The sequence below is a fragment of the Sesamum indicum genome, linkage group LG3 (genome assembly GCF_000512975.1).
Source record: "Sesamum indicum cultivar Zhongzhi No. 13 linkage group LG3, S_indicum_v1.0, whole genome shotgun sequence".
Taxonomy (NCBI): domain Eukaryota; kingdom Viridiplantae; phylum Streptophyta; class Magnoliopsida; order Lamiales; family Pedaliaceae; genus Sesamum; species Sesamum indicum.
Window position 1 is genome coordinate 14,192,372 of NC_026147.1, and position 13,801 is coordinate 14,206,172.

Genomic DNA, 13,801 nt, shown 5'->3' on the forward strand with positions numbered 1-13,801 from the left:
TAATGTGACTCTAATTGCATATTAAATTTTGTTATAATTATAATTCCCTATTCGTTGTTTGAAAAATAATAAATACTCTTTTTGAATAGGGAATATTTGTTAGATGTCTATTACTTTAAGAGGTATTTATAATTTTTTAAATAATAAGTATTTATAATTACAACAAAATTCAAAAGAGTTTATTGTAGTTGCTAATTGTGTTTTATTAATTTATGTAGAAGATTATGGTGAGGTGGTATAGTTAGTTTCTTGGAGTTGCAACTCCAACTTTTTCCAATTGACCTTGGAGATAGATAGCTGCAGTTTTCAGGTTTGTGTGCATGGAATCTCAACAGTAGCAGCTCAATAAATACCCTCCAACTTTTTATTATTAAATGTATTTTACTTAATACATATATTATATAAGTATGATAAGTTCTTTTTAAGTATAAAAATAATGTGAATTTTATACACTTGATATAAAAATATGATTACTTATTATAGTAATTAACCTGAATTGTGCAGTAGCCAACGATTATTGCAAGTGAGCTGGCCAAAGACATTAACTACATTTAAAAAATATGACAAAAGTTTTGAGGATAGTAAAATTTTGGTTGATGTTCATTAACTCTACCCAAAGCTTACTTTTTTAGATTGAGTTTATTTGACTGTAGTAGATAGTATTGATTTGTTATAATATTTAAGTCAGAGTGATTTATAGTGTAGAGAATTATTCATATTTTTTTAGTGTGTAATGTTACTTTTTATTATAGATAAATTAAAGAAACATATAATATGAAAATTTAATAATTAAACCAGAAATCCGTTAAGGTATAAGTAATAAGTTATTAAATATAGAATTTAACTATTGTCCGTTGTATCATGTAAATTAATATGTCTACACCATGTTCAAGTTGTTAGTATTAAGGTTAATTTGTTGAATTTAGTTGTTTTCTAGATTTTTTTTGGTGGTATGCATACATATGACACCACAAAAAAAACAAAGATTTTAGAGAAAAAAAATCAAATGATGATTGAATATTTTCCATTCATTATATGTATTAAGTGATAGAGAAATTTAATTTTTCACAATAATTAATATGTATCGGAGTCCAACAGCACCATAATGATCGAAAGATTTTCAAGAAAATTCTAAAATCAATGGAGAACCAACCTGCAAAATAGTGGTTAACATTTCGATGATTAAGTCAACATTTGAATTATTAAAAAAGAGATTGAAAAACTTGAAATAATGTAAGAATGTGGTGTGAAGTAGTAAAATATTGAAATGTGAATGAGAAAGAGCTCGTACCCTTGTTGTTTTGTAAATGAGCAAAAGTGTGCAAGTGTGAGTGATCAAAATTACCATTATGACTGCACTATGACATCTATTTATAGGCCGTTTTGCAAAATCAAGAAATTAGTTGCGACAAATGGTACATTATTGGAAAACTGCATTTGTTAGTTGGTACACCTATTGGGCTGATCAGTGAGGGACCACGTTTTTTTAATTTGAACCTTAGGAAAATAGTTGATGGGGTATAATAATTATTAGTTTCATAATCTTAACAGTGATTATTATTTTATAAAGAAACTTGTCAAGAATTAGTGACAAAAAAGTTTTAATAACATAAGTATAACAAATTTAATTTCTAATTTTTTAGAAATTCGACCTAATTCCACTACTACTACAATTTTAAAATTAGTAAGTAATTTAACCGACTTCAACAATCAATTAATAATTGTATTGTGATAAAATTAAAATTTTATTTCATTAATTCAATTTGAAGTGTGTATTAATATAAAGACCGCTACGAACATATATAAAATTTATTTTAATGAAGTAAGAATTTTTTCTATATTCTATTAATGGATACAACTTCGTGCAATGAAACATAATTTAAATAACAAATTTAAGACTTCATGACTGTAAGGTTATAGTCTCGAATCCCAGTAATTTGTGTATTTCTATCCATTTTATTAATAGTGACTACTTTAACAGAACTTGTAATTAATTAATTATATAAATTATTATTAAATATTGATAATTAATATATTGATTGAGCCACTAACCAAATGTTCTATGTAGCTGATCTCTCGAAAGAACTGCCCGTCGCTCGTATTTGTTCCAATCACATTTTTTTTTAACAGTGACCAACAAATTACAGTAACTTTTAATTAAATCAATACATCAATATGATTGAAAATTAATTACGATAACTCACATAAATATAAGATAATACTCACGTAAAATAAAAATAATTGGTTAACCAAAAAATTTAATTAAAAGAAAATATTCCTTAGGAGTAAATAAATTCATCCCTCACAATTCACATGAGAAGTTAATACAAGGATGCAAGTGCAAAATGCATAAATGCCCTGTTTGTCAGATCAACGGCTACGATTCCTCCTGCATTCTGTGTTAATTATTAATGAGGCCTTTTGTAATTTAAACTTTTGAAAATTTCCCCCAAATTCAATTCCAGCGTAACGTGCTACGGATAAGACTCTCAAAATATTATTTATTTCCATGGTTGGACCACCATAAATAGTAAATTCCACTTGAGGCCCAAACTTTTCATTTTTTATACGTTTAGTACCTACTAAGAAAATGATTGTTCAATATTGTTGCGAATTTTTGTAACTACAGAAGGAACTAAGTATACCCATACGAACGTAATTACAATTACAAATATACTCTCTATTCAAGAATCAAAATTTACAAGTACGCCCTTTAAGTTAAGTTATATTGACATCCCATTCCTTCTGGAATACTTGACTGTAATAGACAAAAGAAAAGTAGCGTATCCTTGACTTAATAGACAAAAATGCCCCTTGGGATGTTCTTGAATTATTATGTGGATGAGGGGTGAGAGAAAGAATATGAGCAATTAAGGAGGACTTGGGGGGAAAAAGGAAAACAATCCAATGCTCTGAAATGGCAATAAAGTCTTTACATGAAAAGGGGTATGATTAAAATAAAATCGTGACAGAAAGTGATCAGAGATTTCAGGGCATTGGGATTGCCTTTATTCTGGGCATGCATGTCTTTCTATAAACAACAGGGTAAAAACAAAAGATATGGGAATCTCCCCCTCTTTCACACCCCTACTCATCATTTTTTCACACTTCTCTTTGCCTTTGGTTATTATTATCTCATCTTACCACAAAATAGGGTAAAGACATGGTAAAATTACAGTTTTGGCCCCGTCGGATGATGGGGCTTATATTTTTAATCCTCTGTTTTACGAGCTTCTCGAAATAGTTCCAAAATTCAGAATTATCTACACATTTAATCTCATATCCAAGTTTTTGTCAGAAAATAAACAGTAAAAACACATGCAATATGCATATTCATCGGTTGTGTGAGCATACAAACTAGCAACTAATCTAGCAAACACGTGCATAGCACGTCTCCTTGCCGTCTATTTTCATATAAACTTGAACGTGAGACTAAATGTGTTGAATTTTCTCAATTTTGATTTGAAAATCCCATGAAGTAGATGACCAAATATGTCTGAATTTTTCCAATTTTTAAATCATTTTCAGAATCTTGTAAAGCATATGACTAAAAGTGTTGAACCCCCATTATGTTGGACTAAAAGTGTAATTTTGCATATAAATTGAATAATTAATGACAAGGTCTTGCTCAAATGGTAAAGTTGAGCCCTCATAATAAAGAAGTTGTGGATATGTATAACTTTATAATAGTTTTTTGTTCCTTGATTTTACTTGGACATATTTTGTAATTCTGAATTATCGACATATTGGATTAGTTTTTGAATTTGAATATAGTGACTGATATGATGAACCATGTCCCGTAAAAAAGTTTGTATTATTTTGATGTTCGCATTGATTTATATTGTTAGAAGTGTGTTCAAACTCGACTTTCCTATATAAAACAAAAAGTCGTATTTATATCTAATTTAATTAAAACTCGTTCAAATTCAATTTATTTACTTCAGAGTTAGACGTAACTTCAAACTCAATAAAATATTGATCGAGACTTTAAAACAATATATTCGACTCGACTCAATTATTTGTATCCCACACACGTAACGAATGGCTGGGAATTGTGTTTCTTATTAGTGCAAGTTTTACTTTCACATGTAGGTTTGCTTGGCCTCTCCGGCTTTCCTAAACATGCTTTTTGGCTTGCAATAAGTGATAGTTGTTGCTTTCACTCGCAAATTTATATTCAAGTTTAAGCTTCACAAATGGTGACATACCCTCAGCTTTAAATAAGCAGTGGGGCAAAATAGCTTAATTTTTCAGTCATAAAGCTTGCTATTTAAAACTCAATTAATGAATAGAGAATATAAGTCCATGATAGTCACATGTCACACTGTTTTTGTTTGGGATAATTTTCTTAGCCCTCAATTATAATCTTTTAACACAAATTATTTCTGTCTTTTGTGTATTTATAGAAACTATCTTGGACAGCCAAAAAATAGGGAATATTTGTATAATGTTGTTAACATTTCTAGAGTGTGCGTGCATGTGGTTTTTCAAAAAATGAGAGTGATTTGTGTAAATAATATTGACGTCTCTAGTGGGTATATGTATAATTTTTTAAAAGACAGAAATAATTTGTGTAAATAGACCGTGAATCATGGGATGTAGATATAATTATCACGTTTTGTTTTGGCTCTTTCAATAGCTTCAAAATGGAAGTGTATGTGGGTGCTCTTCAGAACTGATGGGTATCACACTTGTCCCCAAGCTAAACTATCTGAAATGCCCTTCATTAAGGGTATTTTTGCCAATATACACATGGATCCGCGTGTTGCATACAATACGGGTCGAACCAACCCGTGCTTAGACCCGAACCCGACTAGAAGACCCTTGTAGACAAGCCGTCCGATCAAAAGTGCAGATTGGTCGGATGCGTGACACGTTACCCATTCAATAGTGTCCACATGGGTCCTATAAATACACCCAGACGCCATAATTAAAGGTAACTGGTTTATATATGTTTTTCGACCTGAACACTTAATCGCATACTTTTATCTCAATCAATCTGACTTGAGCGTCTGAGGGTCGTTATAGGGGACGCGTCCGACGAGCTTCACCCTTGTGTTTTATTCTCAGGGATCTAATACTCGACCTGGGAGGAATTAGTGAGCAACCAAAAGGGACCAAGCCTTGAGATCGCTAATTTCGAGCACGATCAAGAACCATCATTCTTTGTTTGCCTTTAGACCCTTTTGTTTATAATAACAGTACCCGTCATAGTGTAACAAAACTTTTTCTTTGTGGAAAAATTTCAATTCTTACTGACACAAAATAAGTTCACTAGTAGCCATAAGACAATAAAAACTGCTCTCAAGTCTTCTTTCGGAAAATGCAATATCTTGAAATAGCAGACGGCCAAGCAAGATCGACACACTGCAAGTAAGATTAGCACTTAGCAGATGACGAATGTTTTGAAAAGATTGAAGAGTTGTATAAATTCATTATAGTCAAGTTTCTATTGTTTATTTACTCATTAAATCACGTACTAAGGGGAAAGTAGGATGAACAATGTGGTTATTTCATGAAACAGGGAAAGAATATGCGGTTTCCTGGTGAACCTTTCATTAAGGATAAAACTGTAGCTTCAAAGAGAACTAAAGGCAAAGAACCAAGGAATTTGTACATCATTCAAAAATCTTTGGGTGAGAAATCACCAGCCTCTATCTCAACTGATGGAACGCTCTAGGAGCCCATTTTGATCAATTATATAGGACCAAATACAATGGAGTCCCTATCAGGTCTGTATCTTGAACTACAGCTTAACATCGGCCGTTTACTTTTTTCTTGGTTATCTTCATGATTGAGAAGATGAAAATGCTAAACAGGAAACTCATTCTCAAGTACTCTCTCTTCAACGTACTGAGGCACAGATTGATTGTTGACTGTAAAGGCCATCAACGCTGTTTGTGAATTGCTGCTTGTTTCTTCTTCGCTTCCTGACAAGCACAAAACCTTCCCCATCTCTTGTCTTATTTTTATTTACATCAACCAGTTTTTGTCGCTCACTGCTATTGATATCAGATGTGGATGCTGCTGCTTTTCCATCATTCCCATAGAAAATCTTTATGATAGCACTGTCATTTGCGACTGCTTCAGCAGAATTACTTGAAAATTCCTGCTTCTTGTCACTGACTGGAGCTGCTGTTGGAGTATCTGAAGTATTCTTTACTGACTTAACTATGAAACTTAGCAGTATCTGCCTTGCCAACTCTGCTTTCTCTGCATCAGAAGTGTTTTTCTTGGATTTTTCTCCTCTAACATCAGTTGTAACATTTTCGTCAAGCCTTTCGCTTCCATCAGCCACAATAACCATGGTATTGGAATCAGTAGAAGAATCAAAATCAGTAGTGGGTTTTGAATCTTCAGCTGCTGCATTCATTTGCCATGCTTTTCCAGGAACAAATTCAGGTGCATGTGGGTTCATTGTCTTTGGAGAAGCAAAATGACTTCTTTCAGAAACAGGAATTTGGTAATTCAAAAACCCTGGTCTGATCCGGAAACCATGGCTTGCCCTGTAATACATAGGTGATCTAGGACCACAAGGAACTCGAGCAGCAACTGATGGGAACACCACTGGTTCTGTGAGTGTGCCTTGGCTGGCTACAACATCATAGACACTAGTCACAGCAGGGGGGTTCAATGGATGACTCAAAGGATAGGCACCTGGACTAAATGGCTGAGCAGCGGCTGAGAGTTTGCTTCCATTTGTCTCTGCAGGTTTCTCCTGGTTGCTGGTACATGAATTATCTTCAGTGTCTGAGCGGGAATACACCAGCTCAGATCCAGTTTCCTGAATATCACCTTCATTCTCTCCTTTTGGGTTTTCATGATCTGGTGTTGAGTCATTTACAGGAATTCGGTCGCTCCCGTCCTGCTGGTCTGTCTCTTTTGGACTAATGCATATCTGGTTGTCAGTTTTTTCCTCACTTAATTCTTCTACTTTCTCCAGTAAGGGCTTTAGAACCGTACCTGGTGCAGCGACTGCCACTTCTTTGTATGACAATGACTTTGAAGCTAATGCTGTTCGAGAGGCAGGAAGTGGAGGAACTCTGGGGGCTCCAGGAATCTTTCCAGGCGCTTTATTTGAATCATCACTACTATTTAAACTTACAGTGCCAGCTTGTTTCATAAGGGACATTTCAGCTGAAACTGCCTTGACCGTAGCTTTATGCCCCTGTGAAACAGTATCCTTCCTGTGACTACTGTCCTTATAGTTGGAGTAATTAGATATCTTTAACCTGGCAAGATCTGGACGCTTTCTGTTTAACTTTCTAGTAGCTCCATTTCCTGACCGTCCTTTCGAAGTTGCCTCCTGCCACCCTTCTTCTGACTTTACTTCGTAAATGATTTCTTCTGAAAGTGGACGACCATATCTAACTTCATTATCCTCGAAATGTTGCTGAGAGGCTTTGTTATCTACTTTATCGTCTTCACTGCTAGTTTCCTCCACTATGGCGCTGATTTCTATGCTTCCAATGTTAATGGTGGTTTCACTCTTGCCCTCGCTCTTGCGCTCTTTCTGCTCTGGAGGGGAAATGGTATTTTCACTCTTTGTTTCTTGCTGCTCTGCAGGGGTTTTATCACCAACTGAAGAAACCTAAGAGATCATATAACAAACAAAAGTTGGTAATTAAAGTTGCAGCACATGTATAAAATGGATCATTCTTTGTCCGATAAATAATGAAGGAAAATGAAAATGAATGCATTTTTCGTACGATGGAGAAGGAAGATATTGCCAATAGAAGTTGAATAAGTGTTTCCATGTCCAACAAAACTAAAGAAATAATAAAACAGATGTCTCCTGTCCTCTCTCTCTGCACTCCAATGTGGACTTACGCCTATCTGGCAGCAAAAATTACCAGGGAGAAGGTGGAGAAAAGTAAAGAATAATATAAACAGATCCCCCAATCTGGACTTTACACCAGATCAGACAGCAAAACTACCAGAGCAGGTGGAGGAGTAAACTAAAGAACAATAAGACAGCTCTCTCTATCTCCCAGAACTCTGTTATGGATATTATACCCTGTGTAGTCTCAATTTGCCCTCAATCCGGACTTTACGCTGGACCTGGCAGCAGAACTACCAGGAACGAAGGTGGAGATGATTCAGAAGATGTTACATAACACATTTCATACTTTATTCATACCAGATTTTTCTGTGTCCAACAAAAGATAAAAACTGATGGAAAGGAATTCCTCTCTCTCTCTCTCTCCCCCCCCCCCCCCCCGAATGTTGAATCAACAGGGATTTAGTTTAGGACGTGAGAGCAGAATGTCAACATGGGAGTATTTGGTACATTTGATAATTTAAGTGAGTTAAATAGTTTTCGCATAGTTTAGGAGTGCAAACTGTATTTATCATGATGAATAACTGATGTTTTGGAAAAGAGCTTATTCACATAGACACAGATCCATGGCACTGATCTAAACATGGAAACCAAGCAGCAAATTTGCAAACTGATTTTTTTTTCCCCACACATAAGCAAAAATTAATACCTTTGAACGCCTTTTCCTCTGAGCATCTGCCGCCTTTGACTCCTGATCTGGACTTATAAAATCAAGGAGATCTGACACACTGCACGATAAGGTTAACGATTTGGGTTCTCCGGGTTGTGATAGAAGCTTCAAAACCAAGCAATATGGAAATACCATATCAATACCTCAGATGACCTTTGCTGGCAATGGATGCATCTGGTTTTGGAGTTCCATTACGTGCAGCTTCTTGCTGTTCCAAGGCTTTTGACTCAAAGTATTCAAGCCAAGCAGCCGCATCCTGCAGTACTTGGTATATTAAATTCCATACTTCCATAATCCAAAATTAAAAAGCTACCACATGATATGCATCTGTAGGTTTAAGTTAGTAATTTTACGCAGTTAAAATTTGTGAACCTGAGTACGAAGATCTTCTGCGCCCAGTTTAGCCTGAAGAATTTGTAATGTAGTTTGTTCATGTTGCACGCTGAGGGTGTATGCTTCCATCAAGGAAAGAGCAATGGCTATGGCATGATAGCTAGCAGCAGTCTGTAAGATACAAAAATTATCTTATTAACAGTTGGGCAATGAATTTGATTAACGTGACTTAATATCTCATGCATGTAAAGAAGCTGTTCATTTTCATGATGTTAATGCCATTAGAGGGGATATGCATGGCAAACCTGTATGTGATCTGCTCCTAGTAGTCTTTGGTTGCACTTAAGAGCTTCATGCAGATATCTGAGAGCAACGTGAACATTTCCCATACCCTCTTCCATCATAGCTACATTTATGTAAGTAGCTGCTGTGTTTGGGTGAGAAAGCCCGCATGTGAAATGAAGAAGATACAAAGCACGGTTGACATATCTGCCCAAGTTGATCAAGACTCATGATTATGAAAGTTAAGAGTAAAACTATGGACAAACGAGAGAATAAGTAACTGCTTCTGTTGAAAGAATTTCTTAAGTATCTTATGTAGAAGTATGATTCCACATAAAGCAGAGTCCTAAGTACAACATGATTGGCAGTAGAACTCCAAACAACCTTTGGTTATAACCTGAACTTAAATACTTTTGGATGAAAGTACGACTATGAATGAAGCAGAACAACAAGAAACACAAGATTCATCACAAAAGTTCAGAATGATGTTCAGTTTAGAAACTGAAAGTTAGAATATTTTTTATGATAACTTCTGTAGGATCAGATGTAAAAGCAAAATCAATTAAAGATCAAATGACAAGAATAATCTTTAGAAACCAACTTACTTCAGAGCCAATTCAATGTGTTGAAGACGGTAATAAAACACTGATAGATCCCCATAGCTCTTCATCGTATCTGGATGGTCAAGCCCCAATTCCCTCTCGTTGATGTCTAATGCTTTCTGCTGATATATAGTCGCCTATACAAGAATATTTCAGACACAATTTACTTGGCTAGTTCACATAGATGTATAAGTAGGCATGCAGTCCTTGACTTCACTATGTCAAGGTGCTGTCTTAGGATATAATAGCATAAAATGATGTTTAAAGGTGCAAAAAGTTGTTCATATAATCTGTTCTATGGCATTCCAGAAACATCTACAACTTTGATCATTTACAAGATCCAGAAATGATAGTGCAGTGCAGCAGTGGTGCATATATCAACCAAAGACGGGGATTAGGAAAAGCTCTTTGTTAACTACTTGTCAGTTCCTAAACTTAAGAACAATATATATACCAAAGTAGTGCTCTTTCTTTTATTGATCTCAACTACACAGCATAACAACATATATTATCTGGGTGAATTTCAAATGTCAGTGATTTCCCTAAGCAGAATCACGCAACAAGTCTTCTAATCCCTAGAACAGTAAACTCCCTTTCACATTCTGCACCTACATTTTGTTTTTTGTTGTTTGCCCAGGAACAATAAGCAGACACATCACGCGAGTTATACACATCAAAAGAAGCAGAAAAACTTTCTCTTACCTGATTAAAGTCTCCAGTGTGATACAGAACAACAGCAAGAAGACTGTAAGCACTTGCAGTTGCACGATGATATGGACCACAAACGGCTATCATCTTTGCCAGAGCCTTCAATTACAAGGACCACAACATCAAGATTGAGACATGAAATAGTATATTAAATAAATAACAAATGATTACATTACCTTTGTACCATAATTAACAGCATCTTCTAGCTTCCCTTTATCTAATGCAATCTTGGATGACTCAAGTAGAGTGCGCCCATCGGCAGAGGAGCACCCTACATGCTGTAAAGTATGAAACAAAAAGAATAAGTTACTGAGCCGCCACCATTTCAAAATATGGAAAAAATCACAGCATACTCCTCCATTTCCTTATAGAAGATATTCTATCCGTTAGAAAAGAAGTTAAAGAATGTATTATGCTCGTTCTGTCCTGTATGGGGACATTAGACCGGGAGGATATTCTGTTGACTCGCACTGATGACAATTTGACTCCACTAGAAATTGACCAGCCCAATTCATTTTTTTCATGATTGTTTGTTCCTACCTTGCAAACTGGCACTATGCTGATGATGTCAGACTTCGTGAATGGAGTGCAGTTTTCCAGATCATAGTCCTTTGGGACCAACTCCAGTCCAACCTAAAAAGCAGGAATTCAATATATCTCTTTCAAGTTAAATGGATTTACAAGAAATTATTTCAGACAGTACCTTGTGACAAAGTCCTCGGAGAATTGATAACTTTCTCAAGTGTTGGAATTCATCTTTCAGTCTCCAATCAAATCTTTTTGCCAAAAATGTCCGCAACCATTGTAATTTGAGAACTTCATCACTTGGGTCATTATTTTCGACATTGCAAGACCCAAGCAAGAAATTTAAGGCTGTAGCTATAGCAGTGGGCATGTCATCCATATTCTCAACTGAAGCAATGACAGCTCGAAGTACATGCTTGAAAGCTCGAGTAACCATTTCATGGATACAAAGAGACTGTATATGGGGAAGCTTATCTGCAAGTTCAACCTGGTTCAAGCAACTCGATTAATTTCAACTTGAAAACAAAAGCAAGGATTTCAGAAGAGCACATGAGCACACGCGCTCACACACACAGATCAGACTATTCACCCACCACGCGACCTAAAGAACGCATCTGTAATCCTCTGAGATGCATGAAGTCAGTCAGTGTACGACCATCAACTGGAGAAAGTTCCAGTGATGCAAAGTCTGTCACCTGAAAACAGATAGTAAATTAAGGGGTAGACTGGGTCCAAAGACACTGTAAGATTCCATTAGTTCATTTCAATTTAAGCTATTAAAGAAATGGTACCAGCTTAGGCAAAGCAACATCATCATAATACTCATTTGCCATCTTGACCAGCTCATCTGCTGACTGCAGGTTGAAGCAGTGATCATAAATACATATGCGCAGAAGTATGTTCAGAAACCAACGAAACAAATCATAAAGTAAATTTCAGAATTAGGTTAAACAGATTCAATTAAGATTACTTAGTTAATTTTACTGTGGGAGTGGTCAACAATATTAATCATGCCCCTCAACAGGGCAACAATCATATCATACTTTACTGACAGTAAACTATTTAATTATGGCAAATTTAGTAATCCTCCAAACAGCCTACAGTTTCCAAATACTTCTGTGAAGGCACTGATATTGTGGGCAGATAATTGTTCTTTTCCGGTCAACGCTTAATCAACAACTGAATTTAGACTTAATCACATGGCACCTCATATCTGAATGAAGAAAAAGCAAAACCTTAATGGATTCATCTCATGAACCCCCTACATCTCCTCACAAGTACTTGTCAATCCACAATCAGTATGGAGAGGGGGGTGATTGAGAATTTGTACAATCTTAAAGCATCCAAATTAAATTTTGGGCTTTAATGAATTTCTTTTATAGCTTCATTACCCGGCAACTTTTCTCATGGTAACATTTTCAAATCAATTGAATATCTAGAACCTAGTTAGTTAAGCTGGAAGCAAGGGTCTAGTGTAGAGTGATTTATGATCTACAGAAGAATATGTATTCTTAATAGGAAAAGGGCAGAAGATGGCAAACATAGAGGATTGGCGAGAGAGAGGAGATAGGATATGAAGGCCTCTCGTAAAGTGGTCTGTCCCTGGTATACATGTAGGTTGCATTTATATAATATTTTTCACACATCTTAACAGTATTAAAGAAAAATATTACCTTTGTATGAAGGCCAATACCAGTGTCTTTCAAGCGTAAGAAGGCATCTTCAGGAACATATTTCAGCAACTCAGAGTCAGACTCACAGATTTTGTTCCCCTCACTGTTGTTCTCCGTGTTTAAGCTGCTGGATCCGGCATCACTTTCCTCCTCCTCGCTAGCACTTGAGATTTTCTTTTCCCTCTTCTTTAGCATTTTAAATTCTTTCCCAAGTCCTTTAACCACTGTTTCCACCTTATTATCTTCCTTATGACTTCCAGAACTGTTATGTGCTGGCTTTTCCTGCTTTTGTAGATGCTGCACCCAACAAGAACCAAGTTCCCATCTGATACAACTTTCTGCTGTAGCAGGATTATCATTTAGCTTTGTCAGGCTATCTTTTATTACTTTCTGGACCAGACATCTTGAAGTTCCAAGATCCATCAAATTAGGCTGAAGATTTTGGCCTCTGACTGCTGATCCGGCACATGGCTGATTGAGCATTACTCTTAAACTGCAAAGCATCCCCGATGAGTTCTTTTGCATATGACAACCCAAGCGAATAAAGACAGGAAACTTTCCAAAACGGGTATAATCATTGGCTTTCCAACTATAACAATATAATCTATCATCGATAAGACTCCACTATCACTGCAAGGTATGCATAAACATAATCTTTGTCTGCCAAAAGCATACATTATCCAATAATGTCAACTTATGTGCAATTTTTGAAGAGAAATAGATACATCAGAATGACATAATAGAGTGTAATTAAGAACTGAGATAAACCAAATTTCCTGAGCTAGCAACTTCATTCTAGCACGCAAAGCATACTTATGGCACTGACAATTCCAACAAGAAACCCCACTTAGGTGCTTCAGTTGCCTATCCAATGATCTTACAGAAAGCCAACTACAACAGGTAAAATGTGACGGCACTACTATCACCATTAGCCACTTAAATGTCAAATGCTTGATAATTCTAATATGGAGACCAAATCTCTATGGGTATCATTGATGCAAATGGTAAAGGACTACAAAAGCAACCTTTGACGCATCAATCCATCATATGCTTCATCAACAATAGGTCTCCAGCAAGAGCCTTACTCTTTATCTAAGCATTTGCAACAAGCAAAGATGAGCATTAAAACCTGTTAATATTAAGTGCATTGGCCCCCCCATCTGGTTGG

The 13,801-nt window shown here is 35.8% G+C and overlaps 1 protein-coding gene across 1 annotated transcript in view; it reads right to left on the minus strand.

Annotated features, from left to right (window-relative positions):
• LOC105158358 (protein TSS) overlaps positions 5,512-13,801 on the minus strand; it is a gene marked incomplete in the record, with an annotated part of 14,288 nt that continues 5,998 nt past the window's right edge. The window contains 13 exon segments of the mRNA XM_011075088.2: positions 5,512-7,591; positions 8,490-8,568; positions 8,654-8,766; positions 8,883-9,014; positions 9,149-9,332; positions 9,731-9,864; positions 10,430-10,534; positions 10,612-10,713; positions 10,976-11,068; positions 11,139-11,447; positions 11,554-11,655; positions 11,752-11,814; positions 12,634-13,126. Of these exon segments, the coding sequence (XP_011073390.1) occupies positions 5,846-7,591; positions 8,490-8,568; positions 8,654-8,766; positions 8,883-9,014; positions 9,149-9,332; positions 9,731-9,864; positions 10,430-10,534; positions 10,612-10,713; positions 10,976-11,068; positions 11,139-11,447; positions 11,554-11,655; positions 11,752-11,814; positions 12,634-13,126 (3,655 nt within the window).